The sequence below is a fragment of the Sceloporus occidentalis genome, unplaced genomic scaffold, assembly GCF_023333645.1.
Source record: "Sceloporus occidentalis isolate IW3139 unplaced genomic scaffold, rSceOcc1.0.p SCAF_3, whole genome shotgun sequence".
In the NCBI taxonomy this organism is placed as follows: Eukaryota; Metazoa; Chordata; class Lepidosauria; order Squamata; family Phrynosomatidae; genus Sceloporus; species Sceloporus occidentalis.
The window spans coordinates 46,233,249-46,257,113 of record NW_028316983.1 but is presented as its reverse complement, the minus strand read 5'-3'; the positions used below and the strand labels follow the sequence as shown (position 1 = coordinate 46,257,113).

General features: G+C 39.0%; 1 protein-coding gene across 1 annotated transcript in view; it reads left to right on the top strand.

Annotated features, from left to right (window-relative positions):
- The window catches only part of PKP1 (plakophilin 1), a 63,242-nt gene extending 39,840 nt beyond the window's left edge, over nucleotides 1-23,402 (top strand). Inside the window, exons 4-13 of the mRNA XM_089518560.1 lie at nucleotides 9,325-9,469; nucleotides 13,472-13,679; nucleotides 15,261-15,438; nucleotides 16,509-16,623; nucleotides 17,965-18,120; nucleotides 18,713-18,889; nucleotides 19,431-19,584; nucleotides 20,125-20,311; nucleotides 21,738-21,822; nucleotides 23,331-23,402. Coding sequence (XP_089374686.1) covers nucleotides 9,325-9,469; nucleotides 13,472-13,679; nucleotides 15,261-15,438; nucleotides 16,509-16,623; nucleotides 17,965-18,120; nucleotides 18,713-18,889; nucleotides 19,431-19,584; nucleotides 20,125-20,311; nucleotides 21,738-21,822; nucleotides 23,331-23,402 — 1,477 coding nt within the window. The remainder of the gene's footprint in view (nucleotides 1-9,324; nucleotides 9,470-13,471; nucleotides 13,680-15,260; nucleotides 15,439-16,508; nucleotides 16,624-17,964; nucleotides 18,121-18,712; nucleotides 18,890-19,430; nucleotides 19,585-20,124; nucleotides 20,312-21,737; nucleotides 21,823-23,330) is intronic.
- Nucleotides 23,403-23,865: the final 463 nt, after the last annotated feature.

Genomic DNA, 23,865 nt, shown 5'->3' with positions numbered 1-23,865 from the left:
AACAATTGTTGTGTGGGAAACACTCTCCTCTGCCAAATATCTCACAGGAGTGGTCTCCTTTATAGCACCTTTCCTGATAGGGTGGATCATCCTGTAAAACAAGTTTAGGTTTGGGAGTTGTCTGTCTTGAAACACTGTGCCTGATTGGTGAATCTTCCTTCCAGAAGAACTAGTTCTGTTTGGGGAGTTGTCTAATTTCTAGAATTGAGACTTTTTGCATGCTTCTGCATAACTAGGAAATTGGAATTTCATCAACTTGATTTAAAAAAAAAAGGTTTGTGTTAATGAATGAAGTTCTTCACCTCAGAATTGGATCAGTTTACATGAGTAACAGAAGGCATTTTTTGTTTTACACAGCCATTAGTATTAAGTGTTCTTTCACATGGAAATAAAATAACACTTGGAGATATGTGCCTACCACAGACGTTGAACTCTGATAGATGGCTTAAATCAATAGAACTTGTTTTATTTCCCACATCATTAAAAATAATTTAAACTTTGAACTTTCTGCTCTAATAGATCTGTTTGGATTAGATGCTTTTTTCTCTTGGAAAAGAAACTGAAATTGTCAGTGGCAGAAATTCCATCCAAACTAGAAGAAAGACTGAATGTTCAAGTCTTAGCTTAGGGTACATATTAGGAAAAAAAGTGCCAGACACTTCACATAATTTTGACAGGTTAGAGGAAAAACAAGAAACTACTTTATATGGAGCTCTGGTGGCACAGTGGTTAAATGCCTGTACTGCAGCCATTCACTCAAAACCACAAGGTTGCGAGTTCAAGACCAGCAAAAGGCCCCAAGCTCCACTCAGGCTTGCATCCTTCCGAGGTCGCTAAAATGAGTACCCAGACTGTTGGGGGCAAATTAGCTTACTTGCTAATTAGCTTACTTGCTGTTCACCGCTATGATCTTTGGAATAGCAGTATATAAATAAAACAAATTATTATTAATTATTATTAAAAGCATTGGCCTATCAACCTGCCTACAGTCTGCACAGGCTAGCCAGGGTTTTGCAGGGTTTCAAACAGGTGTCTTCCTCAGCCCTATTTAGAAATGGCAGTTGATTGAACTTGAACCCTTGTTCCTGCAAAGCATCTCCTTTGCTACTGAACTATGACCGCTCTTTAAATGATTCCTATCATTTGCTGGCCTTGGAGGATCAGACCCTTCCTGGTCCAGCTACTAGTTCATGGATCATGCCCCTGGACATGTCATACAAATGCAGAAGCATTCAGGGAATTGGTAAAGGCCACTGATGCTCAGTGGTCCAAGTGGGAGGGAAATCTTTTCCCACCAGTTTGGAGTTGGACGCTCATATCACCTACTGTTTTTTTACTCAGTGCTAATCAAATTTTCAACAACCAGGTGAACCAGATAAAAACTGAGAAAGTTTCTGGAAATCTGCATCACACTTTCCTTTGTCTTTTTTAATCTGATGTTTTAAGGGGGTTTAGCAAAGGCAATTATTGGATTGTACTCAAAGTCATCATCAGGGAGTAGGTCTTTCTTTTTGTATTTCCCTTTATTGTTGATCTTACTATGGAGACTAGTTATAGAACTAGCTTTGAACAATAGGGCTTGATATAGGGTGTGTCAACATTAGTACTGTGTATGGACTAGTTAGGTACACTGACTTTACTTCATAACCTCATTGACCAATTGCCCTGTGTGATGTGCACCAAGATAAAGTTCAACGCCGGAGCCAAAGAATTCAGTCACTGGTGCAATCACATTCCCTTGCTTGCATGAGAGAGTAATGTGAGTTCTTGGTCATCCTGCAACTTCATTATCATCACTGGAAATGTGGCCATGATCAAATGTGAATATCCTTTAGAAGTTGCTCCTTTGCTATATTTACAATACATATTTGTTTTATTCATAATAAAGGAAACAAAGTCAGTAAATAGCTTAGAAAGTCTTGCTGAATAGAGTTGGTTAGAAAATGTCAATCATACTTGGAAAAAGAATCTTAGGATGCATCTGCACTGCAGAATGAATGCATTTTGACATCACTTTAAGTGCCATGGCTCAGTGCTGTAGAATTCTGAGATCTGAAGTTTTGTGATATACTGTGTTTTGAACTTTGTTAGAGAATTCAGGTGCTACAGCAAGCTGTAAATCCCATGATTCCATATCACTGAGCCATAAGAGTTAAAGAAATGTCAAACTGCATTAATTCTGTAAAGTAGATGCAGCCTTAGTTTTCTGTTTCAAGGAATATAAATTTGCCCAAGCTGTAATAAATAAGTAAAAATTGGTTGTGTTTTCTTATGAAACACTATGAAACGCATACACACTATGTAAGCGCCACGTGGCAATGTGTGGCACCGCCATTGTTATGTAGGCACTGCGTGGCATTTGCACGTTGCCATGTGGCGCCTACATAACAATGGTGGTGCCTGTCATTGTATTAGGGTTAGGGACTGTGCGGTTGCTGCGTAGTCCCTTATCTCTAGTACGGCACCAGCACTGCGCTTTAGCACCGTGTGTACCGCACCAAATTTCCCACTACTTTTACCCCGATCAAATCCCCCCATGGCAATTTAACCCTGCTGATGTTCACTTTTGTATCAATTTAAATGGAGCTGCCATTTTGATCATTCTCAGGTTGTTTTTTTTAAAATGTCAATCTAATTATGCACATCTACGTCACACTGTTTGGGGGAATCCCCCCCCCCCCCAAATCAGCCTCAGAGGATGGCAAGGGAAGCCCCTCTGAACAATCCTTGCTAAGAAACCCCATGAAAGGTTTGCCTTGGGGGGAGTCATACTATCTCATCCTCAGAGGATGGCGATTGCAAGCCCCTCTGAAGAACGCTTGCCAAGAAACCCTTGCAAAACCTCCTTGGAAGCCACACAAATGCAACAGTATGCAGAAACTGTCAAACTTAAAACAAACACCACACCATGTTCCTAAAATAATCCCATCCCCGACTTTGGTGATGTCTGGTCATCAGGCACTGGTGCAGATAAGGGGATTAATTCACCGGCAGAAAAGAAAAACAGCTGCATGGTGGTTTAAAGGGACCGCTTGAGAGCACGGGAAATTTGAATCCACTGGATTTAAAGAGCCGGTATATTCACCTACCAACCACAAGCACCTACCAACCACGAGTGGATCATGGGGGCAACATTTGTTGTTCTGCCTCAGACATTAAATTGTCCACCACCCTAGTCATTGGAAATCCTATAAAGCACCTCACATTTTCACGTAGGAAAATATGAGATATTCAGGATGGATTCTTTGTCCAGTACTAAACTGTGTGCATTTTATGTGCTGCAATTGAATTGTGGAATAATTGATGTTCCTGGCAATTTAATTTTCTCCAGCTGTACAATAAGGAGTTGAGCAATATGCATGTTTCTCGATTGTAATGAGCATTATCGAGGCACAACAGTGGAAACTTGACAAAAATGAATTCATGACGGCAAGGATATACAAAAGTTATGAGCATTTCAGTGTATTCTAAATGTTGCAGTAGAAAGATGTCTTTTTGCTGATCCATCAATGCAGTCTTTGACTATTAGTGTTTGTGAAAGACAGATGCTTCCATATGGAGACAGTCTAGATGAGAATATAGGGCTAAAGCGAACAACAAGTCGTAACTAGAGTAGATCCTTTAAAATGAATGGTATTGTTAATGTATGAATTTAATCCATTTCTGAGATCTTTAGTTTTTTGTGGGTTTTTTCGGGCTATGTGGCCATCTTCTGGAGAACATGGCCACATAGCCCGAAAAAACCCACAAAAAACTATGGATGCCAGCCATGGAACCAACCCTTCGACTTCACATTTCTGAGATCATTGCAGTGGCAAATGTATTAAAAGTGTAATAGTTTTAAGTTTACTGGAGTTGTTTTAATATTGGATTGGATTGGAGTAGGGGAACTCAAGGATGGGGTTGGGAACCCAAGGGCTTGGGGATGAAACCAGTGCTCCTGAGTTTCCCAGATGGCTGCAGCCATTGCCTCCTGTTACATAATGGTTTCCTAGCCTTTGTCAAACTCTAAAAAGTTCAAATCTTCTTTTTAAGCTTAGTTACTGGCAGTAAGAGCTTTAAGCTAAAAGGTATTGGTATTTTTGGTCTAAGCCTTTGGTGTTGCAAACCACTGGAATGTGGCCCTGAGAAAATTTCAGCCTTCATGGTAAAAGAGATTTCCCACCTTTAAATTACACCTTTGATTTTTAAAATACCCCCAGTGTGGTATTTTGAGTATTTTGTGCTCAGAATTAAAGATACCTATGCACTTCTCTCAATCCAAACTTACAAATTAACTAAAGCCCTCCTCAAAAAGAGGTGCAAACCTGATAAGTTAAAAATTCCTATCCAGCTCAAAGATGTATCAAAATTAGTTGGGTGGATCAAACGAGATAAAGATGGTACTTGTGAAATGTAAATACCTTTCATATTGATAACAAAAGATATTTTGCCAGAGCAGGTTTACAGAATCAGTTGTTACTTGGCAGAAAGAGCTGGTGCATATTAATTTTATTTAGCAAATTTAATAATCAGCAGACAACTTGTATTATATTGTAATGGTTTATTTATATCCCACCTTTCCCCAAAACTGTGGCTCAAGCTGACTTATCAAATGTTTAAATTGCTGTTACACTAATTAAAGCCATTTAAAACATATCAATTCAAAACAAAAGATAATGATAGGACAGCACACCAAGGAAAGGCACTTTTCTTATAAAATAGTTCCCAAAACCTGTTGGAACAAAACTTTCTTCATCTCCTCATGATGGGATAGCAAGGAGGGGGTAGTACATTTTCATTAAGAATGGATTTCCAGAGCCTGGGAGTTAACCTCTTTCTCTTTGAAACTTTCTGATTTATTAATACAAAGTCCCCAATAGGGCTAGCTCTTTCAGTAATAATAAATAACAGATAAGGATAGTTCTTACTCTCATCTGAATAGATCCAGGGAGCATAATTTTGGAATACTGATCTATCCTTCAGATTGGAACTGAAACATGTCCAAGCCATTTAATTCATGCTGATTAAATCGCTCCTAATTGTCCTCTGTAGAATCCTTGAAGGATTCCAAATTACATAAATAATTATCTTAAAAGAAATTACATTGTGGTTATTCTACATTGATTCATATATTCTGTTGCTTTTGCACGTAAAAGTTATGTATACATTTGTTTAAGTACACACTACTCTGTGTTGCAGCTGCAGGACAAAGCCTCATCAGAAAAACTGAACCATATTGTTATTCACTAGATCACATATAAATACATGATGGACCTGTGCCAAACAGGTTTTTTTATTTTTGTGGCAGTATGTTGTTCTTGTGTCCTTAAAAGTAGACTCTGATTTATGGTAACTCTAAGGCGGACCTATCACAGGTTATTTTTTTGCAAGGATTTGTTCAAAAGGGGTTTGACTTTGTGCTCCTCAGGGGCTGAAAGAATGTGACTTGCCCAAGGTCACCCAATGGATTTCCATGGCTGAATGGGGATTCAAATGGTGGTCCCGAGAGTCATAGTCCAGTACTCAAACCACTAGACCACATTGCCCATCTGGAATATTGTGTCCAGTTCTGGGTACTACAATTTAAAAAGTATGTTGAGAAACTAGAGCTTGTCCAAAGGAGGGTGACTAAAATGGTGAAGGGTATGAAAACCATGTCCTATGAGAAATGACTTAGGGAGCTGGGGATGTTTAGCCTGGAGAAGAGAAGGTTAAGAGGTGATATGATAGCCCTGTTTAAATATTTGAAGGGATGTCATATTGAGGAGGGAGCAAGCTTTTTTTCTGCTGCTCCAGAGACTAGGACCCGGAGCAATGGATGCAAGCTTCAGGAAAAGCAGTTCCACCTCAACATTAGGAGGAACTTCCTGACAGTAAGGGCTGTTTGACAGTGGAACACACTCCCTCAGAGTGTAATGGAGTCTCCTTCCTTAGAGGTCTTTAAACAGAGGCTGGATGGCCATCTGTCACAGGGGATGCTTTGATTTAGATTTCCTGCATGGCATGAGGTTGGTCTCTTCCAACACTATGATTCTGTGATTCTATGATTCTATGCTAGGCCCAGTTAAAGTAGACCTATTGAATCAATGGAAACATGGTAAATCAACACTTCCTTAGGGTTCTCTCATTGCACAGATATTCCTATTCCATTCAAATCAAACTGACTATGTATTTCATTACAGCTAGGAAGTAAAGGACAGCTAATTAAAATGGTGACCAGATCATCCCTTTCCTTATTTTACTGAACTTACTGGAAATGATGTGGCTGCTGTGTAATAGAAATAGTCTGAAATTGGCCCCGTACAGACAGGCCAAAATAAAGCTGCTTCGGGCCACATTGGAGGTATGCTGTTTAAATGATGCAGGCCTCCTAAGGACTGGAGCGTGGCTTTGGCGTGGCTTCCGGACACTTAGGAGGCATGCTTCATTTAAACAGCATACTTTCAAAGTGACCCGAAGCAGCTTTATTTTGGCCTGTCTGTATGGGCCTGTTTCAGGTAGTACAATTGTTGGATTGCAATCTAGCCTAGGTGGATGGATGCCCATATTAGGACAAATGAAGATTTCATGCAAAAATGGGAATTAAAGATGAAACTGGCTTTAGAAAGGATGTGGTTGAGTTAAGCATTTGTTGTGGTCCATCCACTGGAGGAGTACACTGGAAAAAAAACCCCACTTTTTTCATGGGGAAAAAGGGAAGGGGGCCTCTTTGATAATTCTTGCCAATGTGTCGTTAGGCACACTCATGCACCATATGGATGGTCAAACACTTGTGGGATTCAGTGGGTGATTGCATGGCCAGTTGTGCAGGGTGTCAAATGGGCTGGCAACTGGGCAAGATGAGAAAGGAAATTGGTGGCTACTGGCAATATGTCTGTGCACACATGTGCATGTGTTTGGGATGGAAGAGAAAAAGTAATGGCATGGTGCAGTTTGTATCCATGAATGCCCCATTTTGGCAGGTCTGTCCTTGCAGACAAAGAGGATGGTACAGACTGTCCATTGATGTTCAGTCCATTGTGGTAGCTGGTGTAGTTGGTGGGTTCTCCCTGCAGATCGGCAAACCTTGGTGGTAAGCCCATTTTCCCCTTACATCTGCTCTGGCCCAGATAGGGTGTTTAAAACATAACTAAAAACAATTGTCGGACGTTAAACAGCTAGAGAAATAGCTAGAGGAAATTTACATTTATCACACAAAGCCATTTTTTGTATCTTCAACTTCTGTGTTGTCTTCTTTGTCCCTATGTATAATCCTAAATATCAGGTAACTATCAGTTATAGTTCTCATCCCACCTTTGTATTAAACTACCAGGATTCCAGGTTCTTTACTTACTCATTTATGTCTTATTAACAATATTTATATGTCATTTGATAGCTAGAGTTCTTTGAGTGCATTACTCCAAAAACAATAAAATGCAAAGCAAACCATTAAAATACAAAAAACAATATAATATCAGGATGCAGATTATATCTTAATCAAAGCAGCAGGATTCTCAGGCAAACCAAGCAAAACCTAAAAGCATTAGAGTTACAAATAATTAAGACTCTTAAAACCCTTTATACCTTTGCATGCCCTTTAAAAGCCTTTTTAAAACATTAGGTTAAATAATAAGGATTTTTAGAAGCCTCAGAGTTCACCTGATGCTGAAAATGGATGCCAGGAAAAGACCATCAGGGAAAGCATTGGTGATGCTTTTGTACTAATCCCTATTACACCATGTGTCACTTGGTTAAGAAACCCAGTTCATCACAGTCATTTTGATAAAAGATTACCAGAGCACTAGTAAATCTATTTTACACAGCTAGAATCACAGTTGGCTTCTACACCTAACCTGATAAAAGGCATTCTGACTGATAAGAGATCTCCTATGAAACTGTTGAATCAATGAGCACCCCTATATTGAAAGAATCTTGCCTTTTACAGGGTGCAAATTTCCTTCAGAACAAATAATTAAGTGGACAGATAGTATCACCATCTTCCTTGAATGGAGCCTATTTAAGCCCCCATACAGTTTATTATTATGTTCAGAAACATGTTCAGAACACCCAGTTGTATCTCCTGGATTTGATGAATAAAATAGAGCTGACTGTCATAAAAACAGTGCTGACATTTCAGCTCATATTTCAAGATGACATTACTCGGTGGTTTTCAGATAGCTGTTAAACAGCATGAAGAAAAGACTAGAACCTTATAGGACCATTACAGTGCCCCAGCAATGATTCCCCTGCATCAAATTGCAGGTTCAGTGGAAAATGTAGGGCTTGACCTTTACCAATAATGTGTACAGATCTTATTTCACTGGAAATGAAAAGGCTATAGTTGTATTGATTTGGTCCACAGCATATGTTCCAATCCATAGTCCTACTGATGATGGAAACCCATTCACTTGCACTGCCTGCTGGTGAATGCTATATAGAAAGATGCAGAAGTTCACTTGGTTGGAAGCCACTGTGTGAATCCTCTGACATCTGGAAGTGAGGCAGAGCCCATTGGGTGTGACCTGATTGCCTCGACCTCCAGGGTCCTTTAAGGGGACTCTTCATACCAGATATGGGTCACATACAGGCCCTGAATCTCCCCACTAGGATCTGCTCTCTAATAGCAAAGCTTCCCAATGTTGTGACAATCAATATTTTCCAGATAATACCACCAGGAAAACATTAATTTATACACTTCCTCCCCAATGATGGAGGGTGGGTAAGGTCAATGACTGAAACTGACTCACTGTTCTCATGATGGGGAAGATATGTTTGCATAGGGGCTAGAGGTGGACTTCAGTGAATTTTCTACTTGCTCCTAAACCCTAATTCCAGTCAGGAAGGCTAACTCTGACTTGGTAACTTTCCTGTTCACTATAAGAGCCAATGTGGTGTAGCGGCTTGAATACTGGACTGCAACTCTGGAATTCAGAGTTGAATTTCCTACTTGGTTATGAAGCTCACTGGGGGACTTTGGGCAAGTCACGTACTCTCAGCCTCAGGAGAAAGCAATGACAAACCTCTGAACAAATCTTGCCAAGAAAACCCTATAATAGGTTTGCCTTAGGGTCTCCATAAATCAGAAATTACTTGAAATCACGCAACAACAACAACAACAACGCAGCTGGAAAACTCTGAGGGTTTCTGGGAACTGGTGCCTGGAACATAGCATCAGTTTTCACTTCACCTGCAGCTATGATCTATAAACTTGTATTCCCAGTAAATCAGGGAGTAGACTTCTCAAACTGACCATCCAGTTAAGAGTGGTCAAACTCAAACAGCCTAATCATAATTAGGGATACTGAAAGCTGCTGAGAGATCCATATATCTGATGAATATGTCTTTTGGTCTTTTCATGTTTAGAATTACCCATGATGAGATGGATTATGGAGCAATGACCATCCAGAAAGCCATTCAGTTCCTGTGTTCCTCAGATGAGAAATACCAGGCCATGGGTGCTTACTACCTCCAGCACACCTGCTTTCAAGATGAGTCTGCAAAACAAGAGGTAAAGTTGTTCCTCATCATGATCCTTCAGCTTTACGTGGTTTTGTGGACAGATACTTAAATATGTGGAATTATGTCAGAACTCATATTTCCTGTAGCTTCAACAGAAAGAAGAGGGGGTCAGATTGGGAAGAGGAATCTTGTCCATTCAACATTAAGAGGTAATATAAGACATGGGGTGCGTCCATAAATATGTTGGCTGGACCAATAACTTGGAATTGCCACAAATTTCTCCTTGACTGTAATTCATTGATATCTGAATATCCAAACTTATACCTCCTAGGAACATTAACCTCTTAGTAAATTCAAATATGGTTATTTTAATTAAGTCAAATATATTTTGTATACATTTGGAAGATTAGGTTTATGGTTATAATAATATAATAATAAATATGATTATATTTCTCAAAATATATTTCAGTTACAGATTAAAGTATCTTTTCTGGACATAAAAATATGTTATCTGACAGTAAAACAGAACAGTCCTTGATCTAGGTTGTAGTTTCTGTGTACTTCCCAAACTCTGATGCTATACAAAAAAAACTGTTTTCAAATTAGTTTTTAAAAACATCAACAACAAAGAAACGATCAAGTAATAAATGAGCACACTCATTATTATCCTTCAAGAGGTATGGTAATGATAGGATTTGCAAGATGGTAGGGCAGTAGTCTAGTGGCTTGAGCACTGGGCACAGATCAGTATTCAATTCTCGTTCAGGAATCCCACTGGGTGACCTTGGGCAAGTCACACTCTCAGCCCAGAGAACCTCATGACAGATTCATCTTAGAGTTGTCATAAGTCAGAAATGGCTTGAAGACACACAACAACAATAAGAAAAATGCTAGGGAAGACAAGTTTGCCCTGATTGAACTCTTAACAGTTTATAGTGTCATGGAGTATAGAATTATTATCATAAAGAGCTTACACTATGACTGGGAGAAGAGTACTCCATAAACCTAGAACATCCTAGCTGTTGTCTTTAAAAGTTCAAACAAACATACAAAAAGAGTGAGCAAAAGTTCACAAATTACCAAATGGGAAAAAACCCCACTAGAATTCTGTAATGATAATGTGCCATGCCTAAAACTGATGTAGTTTTTTTTTTGGGGGGGGGGGGGGAGGAGGAATGAGAATTTTAAGCACAGAAAACTTGACAACAGCCTATCAAATCCTGGGATTTGTAGTTTGTTGTGGCACTAGAGCTTTCTGACAGAGGTGACTAAATATCTCACAAAACTAAAAATCCCAGTATTCCATAGCATTGAGACATGGCAGTTAAAGCGATGTCAAACTGGATTATTTCTGCAGTGAAGATGCAGCCTGTCTCCATGGGAAGAAAATCTAAGGCTAAATTGCTAAAATTCATGATCACAGTTTCACATTATTATTATTATTATTATTATTATTATTATTATTATTATTATTATTTATGAAGCGCTGTAAATTTACACAGCACTGTACATATGATCTTTTTAGTTAGACGGTTCCCTGCCCTCGGGCTTACAATCTAAAGAGACATGACACAGAAGGAGAAGAGAGTGGTGGAGGGAAAGGGTAAGAGGTCCAGCAGTTCCTCTCTACCTCCAAGGCCTGGACCAAGGCAGATGGACTGGAGGGAGGGCTTGGGTTCTTAATGGATGGTTAATCATTTTCCAGGGAAAATACATACTCTCAAGTAGGATAATACATATACAGTACATAGCAATACAGGAAATGGTTTGATAAACAGACAACAAAAGAACACCAAATAGCAAGCGACAATAGCATAACCAAGAGTTATGCATCTATAACTGATATGTACTGAGGATCCCTGTGCATTCATAGCTGTGACAATAGTACAAAGAATATGTAAGGATCATAAAAAGTCCCCCAATCTTGCTTTAGAGGCATTAGTTTTTGCAAGTGACTGAGGTCTGTTCTCCTATTGATTGGGATGCAGCTAATTTTTCCAACACCTCCCATGACCAATTGAACTAATATTTCCACCCCACTTTGATGACCAATTTGGCAGAAGGAGAAATTGCAACAGGAATTCTCCTTTTGTTGCAGGGAGGTGGGTGGAAACGTCAATCTGCTGTGTCTAAACTGACAGGAGCCCTGTTGTTCCTAGCCGCTGATGCCCAATAAGGCAGAATGGGGTGGTCTGGCCAAAACATATTTAGCTAAGTAGCTGGTCTAGAATCTTGGCCTAAAATTATTTGCTACTTCCGTTGAGAAGAAAATTAGTGAAGAATTACATCCCTAACTTTGATGTGGCCATGGGATGTCTTTTAAGATGATGGCTGTCATTTAGACTGTGTAAACTGTTTAAAAATTGAAAATAATTTACATTAAACAATTCATTTATATTCACACAGTGTGAACAGACTAACCAGTTTGCCCATTAAGAACCAGTTAAGAGTAATTGGCAACATTTTACCTGATCTTTATATCCTAAAACAGGGGTAGGCAACCTGTGGCCCGCGGGCTGGATGCGGCCCGGCAAGGCCTTGGGACCGGCCCCAGCCCGGTCCTGCCGCCAATTGCCGCCGGAGCCTTTGGCCTCTTGCGTGAGGGCGTGGGGCCTTTGGCCTATCAGGAGGAGGCGGGCAAGGGGGGGCAAGCGGCAGCCAAGGGGGGCAATTGTCTATAGAAGCCTCCGAAACATGCATTTATATTAACATTTTTTTTTAAAGTCAACAATTTTTTTGCGTGTCCTCCCCTTTTTTTAAAAAGTGTCCTCCATTTGAAAATTTTGTCCTACATTTGTCCCAGTTTATTTATTTATTTAATTTTTTTTTTAAAAAAATTAATTATTTATTCTTTGGCTTCGGCCCCCCAGTTGTCTGAGGGACAGCAACCCAGCCCCCGGCTCAAAAAGGTTGCCTACCCCTGTCCTAAAACATAGCTGTGTTAGTCTGGAAAATCATTCTGTAAAGGGATCTTGTAGCATCTTTGAGATTAACTGAAAGAATGAAGCCAGTAGCATGAGCTTTCATAGACATCAGCTTACTTCTTCACATCTGTGGGGTGAAGTGGAGAGTCCAGAGGCAGACCTATGTGAACCAGCTGTATGAGAGAATCCTAATGAACTAAATAGATGCAACCTATACTTCCTTCCCTGTTCAACCCACAAGCTTTCTGGCATCAGTTTCTTAAATAGTATTTTTGATTTAGTGCAGAGCTCATGAAACTTATGTGGGTCTAGACCACAGTTATTTGGAGGAGGTTTTAGGCCAGGGCAAAATTGGTACTCACAAACAAAGGAAATATTTTGAAGGCACAAAAAAAGAAAATATAAACAGCCATATGAAGACATAATGTCACAATAATTTTAGCAAAACAAATACTTTAATTAGATAAGGGAAAGACAATTTTAAAGGGGAAAAATGGTATTATTTCAAGTATTGACTCCAGTGATTAGTGTGTCAAAGAAGAAAAGCACAGCCTTCTACTCCAGTATAGAACATTGGCTGTTTTTACTTGTCATCAACTTGGCTTTGACTTATGGTAACCCTATGAGTAAGAGACCTCCAGGAGCCCCATTTATCAACTGCCCTGCTCATGTCTTGCAGACTCAGGACTGCAGATTCTTGCTTGAACCAATCCACCTGTTGTGCAATCCTCTTCTTTTCCCACTGCCTGCCACTAAACTGAGTAATATGGTGATTTCCAGTGTGTCATACTGTCTGTAAATCCATACTTTCTGCATTGCTGGTAAAGAGGAAGAAATTGCACTGACTGAACAATGAAGAGTTCCTAATTTTAAAGCAGTTAATTATTATTTCAAAGTAAGGAAAGATATTGAGCCTCAAGTAATACTCCTGAAACTATAAATGCCACAATCTGCATGTGTTCCCTCTCAACTGCAGTGAATCATATTATATGGGAGACAGTTCTATAAATTTGTAGGACATCCTGTAGGAGTCTTATGATTTACTTTAATTTATAAAGCCTGATTCTTCTTGTTCGTAGAAGAACCGAGGCTTAAAAACTGTTTTGGTCTTTGGGCTTTTTTGTTAGGTCTACCGCCTTGGTGGCATTTCCAAGCTCATTGAACTTCTCCGTAGCCCAGATGAAAATGTACAGCAGGCTTCAGCTGGAGCCCTCCGAAACTTAGTCTTCAGAAATCCAACAAACAAGTTAGAAACCCGACGGCAGAATGGAATTCGAGAGTGTGTGAGCCTTCTCAGGAGGACTGGAAACACAGAAATACAGAAGCAGCTGACAGGTACCTTTACACCTTGTAGAAGAATACTGAATCAACTGGGGGAACAAATGACTGAATGTAAATCAGTACATGAATGATATTTGGGGCATCTGAAGAAATAGTGTTTAAAGACAAGAGGCTAGTTATTAGAGCTGTCAACTGATTAAAGGATTTTGAATTGTGTAATCATATGCCTTTTAGAAGATCAGTCAGCTATATAAGCAAATATCAATGTGCTTTAAGATGTATTGAAGCAAGTGGATGATAACTTCAATTGATGAGTTGGTTTGTCTTGTAATTAAGAAAGGACACCACTTTATTATAAGGAAAAAGAATGCAAGCACAGCTCAATTAACAAAGTGTCTGATAAAAAAGCTCCTTTTTGCAGTCCTTTTATATCTGCCTATGCCCACCTTTCCTAAATAGAAGCATTTTAGCAACATTGGCATCAGGAGGATGGTGAAAGAGGGCTAGAGTATCACAAGACTTCCAGTGGCAGGTTGCAGCTGCATGTCTGCAGTAAACAATGCAATAAAGCTCAAACTGGAAAATGGAATTCTGCTGCAGCTGTACCTGTGTGTGCTTAGCTACAACAGGCCAGTTAAACAGCAGCTGCCTTAAAAATCCTCTTCTTGTTATCCTTTTCTTTTTCCTTCTCTTTGTCCTTTTCCTTCTCCATCTCCTTTTTGTGATGTACAAACAAATATCCCTGTTCTTTCTCTGGTACCAAATTTTCTGTTTAAAATGTAATACCAAAAGCACATCTATTTTATTTACTGAGTGATACCATATCTTTTAAACACACTAGAATTAATTCAAAGACTGAGCTGTGTTAGGACCTTATCACACGCACTTTCCTCAGCATTCTGGGCACTGGCAGGGGGTGTGCGTGGCCGATGGAGGACTGGTTTTACTGCACACCTCACTGTCCTCAAGCTGGCCCCATTCTATCGCCCAGCGCCAGGCCGTTCCTATTCAGTGCTGAGGTCTGTCATTTGGCTCAGATGGAAAACTTCCATCTGAGCCAAATGATGCAGCTCAGCAATGAATGGGAACGGCCTGGTGCCAGGCAATGGAATGGGGCCAGCTTGAGGACAGTGTAGTGCGCAGTAAGATCAGTCCTCTGTCAGCCGTGTGCCCCCTGCCAGTGCCCAGAACGCTGAGGAAAATGCATGCGATAAGATTCCTAGTCTGGAAAATCAGTATGCAAAGGGATCTTGTTGCACCATGGAGACTAAAAGAAAGGAAAAAAAGCATGAGCTTTCATAGACTTGAGTCTATTTCCTCAGATGGATAAGGAAGTAGGCTCAAGTCTGTGAAAGCTCATACTACCAGCTTCTTTCTTTCAGTCAGTCTCAAAGGTGCTACAAGACCCCTTTACAATGCAATTAAAATATGCAGTCTCAAGTTTAGAGTTTTCAGGCCTAATAAGGAATAGAGTCTATGAATATCAGCTTAACTTAAAGGTATGCAAGTTATTTTTAAAATTACATATTTAGAGACTGCCTTTCATAATACACACCTTTATTGTTTCCTGTATTTTAATTTCCAATGAGACTGACAGGAGTCTGCAGCTATTTGCTTTTTCTATGTCCTTCCTAGGTTTGCTCTGGAACCTGTCATCCACTGATGAACTGAAAGAAGATTTGATACATGATGCTCTCCCTGTTCTGACTGATCATGTGATTATTCCTTTTTCTGGTTGGTCTGATGGCATTAGTAACAGATCAAGAGAAATTATTGACCCTGAAGTTTTCTTTAATGCCACTGGCTGTTTGAGGTAGGTCAGCAGATATTTGATTCTGAAAACATCCCCATGCAATTTAGCTTATCTTGTAGGTACCTTCACAAAGATGCTCTTACATTTTATTTATTTAAATGTTCATTGCTTGTCTTTTATATTTTATTTTAAGGTGGATTGTAAAAATAAAACAGGTAAAAGCTGGGAACACAAAAAACAGTCCATGAAAGTCTATAAGAATTAGTGATCAGATTTAAAAATACCTTGAACATTGCAAATGTTTTGAAAAGCCTGTGTGACTATAGACATTTTGCCTGGCACCAAATGACAGCATGGTTGGAGCTAGGTAGACCACTCTAGAGATGGGATTCCAGAGCTGCAGCTAGATATTCCCAAACTTATAAAAAGTTGAAGAAACATTCAGCAAAAACGATACTTGCAAACATTTAAAGTTAATTGCAAAGGCAAGAATGTTGTTATCATAAGCATTTTTGCAAGCTTCAAAAATGAAGTTCACGTATGAAAAATGAATGTTGCACCTATGTACTAAATATGAAGCAAGATGTTCAACACTAAGCTTTATTATTGTTTTAGAGAGAAGATCAATAGCATAACCTGGACTCCTAAGTAGACTATCTATGGGTAAAAGAAGGAGCAATCTAGTAAACTGGAGCTTGGCAGGATTTATGTGTCAGCTGCTGAACTACAAATGCATCCATGTTGGGAGATAATGCTTTTCTATCTAAAGACACAGTCAGAGGCTATGAAATAGGGAGCAGTATTCCTTTCAAATCAGTGATGCGTGAATCTGTAGAATTCATTAAATCCAACATTTCCCCAGCCACTATTCTCAAAATTGCTCTAGAATCTTCGTTTTCCTATTTGGCCTTTTAAGAAAAATCATACTTACAGATGACTTTTCATTCTGTGTGAGTATATTTTGCAGGATTTTTCTATGATATACTCTATGTTCTTTCTGTATAGACAGACTTTACCCTCAGAGTCTTATAAAGGTCCATAGACATATCTAGCTAAATTCAGAAAAATAATCACTTTGCTAATTTGCTGGTCTGTTTATTCCTCTTTCTGATCTATAAAATGGCTTATAGGAACCTGAGTTCTGCAGATGTTGGACGCCAAACCATGAGAAACTACCCTGGACTGATTGACTCTGTAATGACTTATTCCAAGAACTGTGTGGCTGCCAATCGGCCAGATGATAAGGTACCAGGCAGTTGCAGAATAATACAACATTGGCTGATGTTGCCAGAATAGTGAATTTGCTTTTATTTTATTTTTTTAATAGCAATAGGTTGTATTCAATTCAAATGTTGATATATGAATTTACTTACAGTAACTAGCTTTTCTTGTTCCATTCTCCTTGCCACAGCCCTCTGCACTCAATAAAAACACATTCCAAAGGGCTGGAACATACTATCAATTATTACATGTTGTTCATATGGGGCTCCTTTGTGATGGGAAAAATCAACCAAAATTTGTGGATGGATTTTATCCTTAGGAAAATGTCTCTACCATTGCATTTTTAAAGATTTCACCATTTCTATTACAACCCTATATGATAAAAGTATACAATGTCCGGTGCATTTCTTTGACCTTTCAGAGATGTTTTTTTTTTGGGGGGGGGGGTATGCAGGATGCAGAGAAGAGGAAGAACTGCCTTTCACAAATACAATCACTGGATACAATCCAGTGCCTCAATAGTTCCAACAGTTGCTGAAGTTTTACATAGCTATGGGTCACAAATGTCCTTAAACGCAATTTACAATTGGGCAACACAGCTATTAAGGCTAACTAAAAGGTCACAGGATAATAAGCAAGTTTTCAAGTTTTGCAGAACTCTTCTTCAGACTGGATCAAGCACTTTATTGACAAAGTAGACATATATTAGACATACTATAACCTAGCTTCATTTTTATTAATTTGATACAGTATGTTGTAGAGACGCTGATGTTATTCCTCAGAATCAGAACTGATTTCCCTGAGAAGCATCAAGTTCAAGGGGAGTAAAAATATAGACTTCAAAGGAAGGAGGGAATATCCATTAGAATTACTGTAACTTCCATGACTATTAACATCTTCCATTGCGACATTTAGAATCAAGGCATAGTGCTAAACCATATTAGTATTAAGCTTAGTGCTAAACATATACACTTATATACTTTATGCATCTGAAAACATGTAGTCTCAGAACTGGAATAGTTTCTTTGGATGGAGTGGGGTGCTTTAGTCTTCTTGCTACTTACCTCCCATCCATCTGGTACTGTGCTGGTGAAACGTCAGGAAGAAAATCTTCTAGAACATGGCCACATAGCCTGAAAAACCCACAAAAAACCAACTGGTACTGTCTTTTCACATGGAAGTTACATGAAGGTTTCACATAAAATCTTTTATGACGAATTCCAACTATTTGAAACATCTCTGAGAATAACAATACTAAAAGACTTCTTGCCATCTCTCTCTCTCGAACACCAGCATTCATCTGCCCCATGGAGTGCATCTATGCATGTATTGCTGAAAAATGATTGTTGCCTTTTATTATTCTAGTCTGTGGAAAACTGTATCTGTATCCTGCACAATCTGTCTTACCGCCTGGATGCTGAGGTGCCTAATAAATACACACAGCTTAACCACATGGCCAGGAGCACTTACACAGACAAAAGCCTGACAGGCTGCTTCAATAACAGAGGAGGAAAAATGGAGGTAAGGTCCAATACACAGAAATACTTTATTCATAGATTGCAGGATATTGTATTCGAGAGTAGGCTCCCTTCCCAAATTCTTTCTACTTTATCAAGTCTAATAATTAAAGGTGTGTGTGTGTTTTCACGTTGCCTGTCAATGTAAGGTAACCCCATGAATTTCATAGGGTTATCTTAGGCAAGAAATAGTCAGAAGTGGTTTTGCCAGTTCCTTCCTCTGTAATATAGCCTACAACACCTGGTATTCATTGGCAGTCTTCCATCCAAATGCAAACCAGGGCTGACCCTGCATAGCTTTGAAGATCAGACAGGATCTGGTGCCCTTAGGGTATTTAGCCCAGCATAATAATTAAAACCGTAGGAATATCTAGGTATTCATAGCTGGGCAATATGTATAAATAAAAAAGGTTCCCAAGATATGCAAAAAGTGCCAGTACATATCTCAAGCTACTGGAATATATATTGCCATGTGTATGTCTTTGCACTTCACATGCTCGCACCATTGGGGCACAAGCATATATGCTGTTTTCAGATCATGTTTAATCAACAAATGGGGCTGGGGTTATAATCTTTTCCCTTTTATTTATGCTTAGTATGATGAATATGATCTACCTCTACCTGAAGAAGACTATAAACCCAGAGGGTCCAGCTGGTTGTACCACTCAGATGCCATTCGCACATATTTGTCTCTAATGGATCAGAGCAAGAAAGATGCCACCTTAGAGGCTTGTGCTGGAGCACTGCAAAATCTGACTGCAAGCAGAGGACTGGTAAACACAATGGTTTTCTTTTGACCTTGGATTATATGTCAGGGGAAAACAAATTGCTTTTTCCCCTTCAGAGACAAAAAGGAGAAAAATGTATAGCTAACAGCTAGAATGTGATACAAACTGAAGGAAATTCTGAAAGATGTGTGCGCCTTGATATCTGTTCAGCCAACATGGCAATGGAAATTCAGACAGTTACTAATTTTGACTCAGTTGTATTACAAAAACAATATTGTAGAAAAAATATTACAAAAATAAAATATCAGCCAAATATTCCATTGGCAAACCACTGATTTCCATTATGTGTTTTTAAAAGAAAGTTTATTTTATTTCCTTGAGTATATACATAGTATGTATACACATAAGAAATGATAACGTGCCCAATATAGATCATTTGATTTCTTAATTCATAAGGAAATGCTGAATGTTCTGTGCTTTGTCCTTATTCAAGATGTAATATATTTTCACTGTTTTATTGTTTTTGTAAGAAAGACGACAAAAACTTCAGAAATTGTAATAAGTACCACATTGTTTTGCTCTCTAGATGTCAAATGCAATGAGCCAGCTAATTGCTTTAAAGGAAAAAGGTTTGCCTCGCATAGCACGGCTCCTCCAATCCACCAATTCCGATGTTGTCCGATCTGGAACATCCTTGCTAAGCAATATGTCTCGACACCCCGTCCTCCACAAAACTATGGGTATGCAATCTTTAGCTTTAACTTGTTTCTCTTGTTTCTCTTCTTTCTTCACACATACACATTTCTTTCCATAATAATTTTAAAAGTGCAACTGTGGTTTTTGCAAACTTCTAGAATATTGTTTAGTTGTCAGTCTTATTGGCCTTTTTCCTCCTTACTATTTCTTTTAATCACATATCAAAATCAGCTCTGCTGTCCAGTGCTATGAAGTGCAACTGAAAATAACTGAAGCATTGGTTACTCATGTATGGATCATGCTATCTGACTCACATAAAATGTTGTTGCCTGCTCCCTGGGGGGGGGGGGGGGGATTCAGACACAAAGTATGTCTCACAATTCGTCTGGGCTTGATTTTTCCTTGGAAAATCTGTATGTATTTTATCACTTTTTCTGAGGCATTTTCAACATGATCACCTTGCTGTGCAACAAAAGTGGGCTCTGTTTTTACAACTCTGAGGATGACTAATATTTGCCATAGGAGTTGATTCTAGACTTCATTTAGTTTTAGTCACAACGTTTCATTTCTGTTTCCCGTTTTAGCTCACCAGGTGCTCCCAGATGTGACTCGTCTTCTAGCCCTTCTGTCTCCTGGTTCCAGCAACTATGGAGACACTATGACATCTGCTTGCTACACCCTGAGGAACCTAATGATAGCCAACCCCCAGATGGCCAAGCCCTACTTGACAGGCAGCTTGATAAATAATGTAGTGGGGCTGTGCCGAAATGGGTGAGTAATGGTGAAAAAGAATGAACACTAGAGAGGCTTGATGCCTGTTCTTGGAGCATACCCAGCCCTGTTTATATAATGTATACATATTCTTGGCAGTGCCCTTTCATATTCAAAGTGTGTTGCAGATCATCAATACCTCATAATAAGCATGTTTCAATCTGTGATCACACTGAGTGCGCAATTTTGAAGTAGTGTCCCTAAACTTTGGAAATTTATGAATAACATGAAGACTTTTCATGGGAAAAGATCAATGGTGACTGCAGTTTTGTTTTGTTTTGTTTTTTGAGTATTTTACAATAACAATGAGTCCCAAACTCTGGCTTTCTAGGTGTTTTGGACTTCAACCCCCAGATTCCTAGACCATTGGTCAAGAGACTTCTGGGAACTGAAATCCAAAACACTTACAGGACCAGAGTTTGGGAATCACTGCAGCAGGCTATAGGGAAATCTTATTAACTACTTAATATACTCGTGTATATGTCTAGAAATTTTAGTCAAAAAAGTGACCCCAAAAATGCACTGCATCAACACCCTTTCATAATACCAGATTTAGGCATATGCACAGTGGATGGAGAAAGGAGACTGCAGTTCCTCCCCCAGTAGCTCTTCTGATGTTAGGGAAATGTTACATAGGAAGCTTGGAAGATATTGCTAAAAAAGACTATGATGGAGGCTGAAGGAGGTGATCCTCCAGTCTTTAGTAGAATTACATTCCTTGAACAGAGCCCCACTTGCAGAAAGAGCCTCCATGCTTTCCCATAACCTATTTCCTAATTTGTAGCATGGGGGGTTACATTGTTTTCCACAGCCTGAATCTGGATCCAGCTCTTTGAAAGGTGGGGGGATTTGCCACCAAACACTTAATTTTGTTTGGATGTTTTTGACTCCTGAAGAAGTGAAATGGACAGCTGTGGCTGCTGGTGGCACCAATAACAGTGGGAGTGATTCTGCTCTGGATTTTAGCCAGACCTTTGAAAGAGGTCTTTTAAAGTTCAGTTTAAAACCTGGAGCAGAAGTACTACCCCAGTGACATGGAAGCCACTTTGCTTCATGGTGACAAAGATAATTGATAACCCTGGGAGTGTTCTAGAGCCACTGAACCTGTAGTAAAACATCTCAAGTATAAAATTGTATCAGTCATCATGCTTCATACCAAAACATTATTTTTAGCGTTCTGCTCCACCTGCTTGACTCTACCAGCTCTTGAATGTTAATGTTCAGTGAAGAATGAGGAAAGAGAAGGAAGAGAGTTGGAAATATCAGAACCACTTGTTTGAACCATACAAAATAATCAGAAATCAGAAATTGAAATGGTTAGTGTTAAAAAAAGAACAGGTCATCCAAGCTCCATTTTGAAGAACTTAGTATGGTGTAAAATGTTAATGCTCTCTGTTCTTTTTTTACTGAAATTTATTGTTTCCAGAACCTATCCCAAAGCAGCTGAAGCTGCCCGCTTGCTACTGTCTGACCTGTGGTCAAACAGAGAGCTTCAGTCTATACTAAAACAGGTAAGAGAACTATGTGTTAGCTTTTCCTTGTTTCTAATAAAATAATATAGCTGTTGGACAACAGCAAACACTTTTTTTTAAAAAAAAGGGTACTAATAAACATTTGATGTATGAAAATGAAAATGATATAGAAAAGAGAGAGTGATTGTTAGACCATGCAAAGAAAATGATGTTGTGGGTTTCTTTTTCCTTATAGAATTTTAATACCTTCTTGGAATTACCAGTATTCATGTTTATGTCTAATGTATTGCATTAGACACTGATGTAATATAATACATTGCATGATTTGTATATTCAGTGAGTTGTAGCATCTATTAGTGCAGAAGTGTGTTTAGTGCAATACCTTTTCTAGAGCCATGTATGCTAAGCTTCTTTTAATTGCAGAGGGAGTAGAAAGGGATGTTTCAGATGATAAGGAGACCTAGGGCCAGCCAATATGGCAATAAAGATATTTAAGAATGCTGCATTCCCTGAACTCCATGGAGAAAAATAAAATACAATGCTAGCAAACAAATGAAGACAATAATTTTAAAGCTCTGTGAATTCAAAAGAGTCACAAAGAGTTTGTGCATTTAGATATGAGGTGTACAGTGGAGCAACTAGAATAATTTTGGTTTAAACTATGAATGTACCAAATTGCATAGTTGTTCAATTGATTCTCATATCTCACCTTTTCCCCAATACTGGGACTCAAGGCAGCTTACAAAAATATAGATTAAAATACATGCAAAAACATCAGTAAAAGTATATAAATAAACATATGAAGGTTATTTTAATATTCAGTTAAACCATCTATAAAATTAAAGCATGCATCTGGGGCTCAAATCTATGAAAGCTCATGCTACCACTTCTTTCTTTCAGTTAGTTTCAAAGGTGCTACAAAATCAGGTTGCAAAAAGCCCTGGTGCCATATGGTTAAATGGCTGTACTGCAGCCATTCACAGCCACAAGGTTGTGAGTTCGATCCCAAGGTTCCAGGTTGACTCAGCCTGGCATCCTTACTTAGGTTGCTAAAATGAGTACTCAGCTTGTTGGAAGCAATTAGTTTACACATTGTAAACTGCTTAGACAGTGATTAGGGGCACTGATAAACAGTATAGAAATATACTTGCTATTGCTATTGTGTTGCATATAAAATGTAAACAGCAAAAAACAGCACACTATTTGAAACTCATTTCTGTCAATTCCTAAAAACAAGTTGGAACAGAAACGTTCTATTCCAGAAAGCATAGCAAGGCGGGAGACATCTTAGCCTTCCCAGAGAAGGTGTTCCAAAGCCTGGGAGCAGCCACCAGCTCAGTTCTGTGTAAATGTGTGTGTGTGTGTGTGCATGCATGCATGCGTGTGTGCATGTGCATGCACATACGAAGAAAGAGGGGGAAATATATGTAGTTTATGAGTCCATCCAGTTATTTTATTTCCTGGGAAACAGTTGACTCCCCATAATGCTATTAATTTTTTTACTTGATCCCTCCTTATCTGCCTCCTGTTGCTGGTACCTTCCACAGCAAGGTTATGACAAGAATATGATGGGATCCTTAACAGGAAGCACATTCAGGAACTTGTCTTCCAGATTCTAAGGAAGCATCTTCATTGCATATTTGGATTGCAGGTAAATAACTGATTCAGAATTAAAAACCTGGTGGGAAAAACTCAATCACAGTTATATTTGCTTCATACCATAGTTCAGAGTGACCAACTGTGGCCTTCCAGATAGAGATGAATTCCAGATTCTGTCAACCCTAGCCAGTGTAGCCAATGAGGGAGGATTGTAGAGTTGCAGTCCAGTAACCTCTAGAGTGTCATGGTTGTTATCTCTGCCTTAGCTGTGTCTAGATTAGACTACTGTAATGGGCTGAATGTGAATCTGCTTTTAAAAAGTGTCTGGAAACTAATTTAAAATGAAGCTGCTAGGGTCTTAACTAGGGTTCATAGATCAAGAACGCTGTTTTGAGACAAACGTATCGGCTGCTAGTTAATTTCCAGTTCTAATTTGAAATGCTCTCTCTTTTTTATCTGAAAAGTCCTAAATAATCTAGGCCC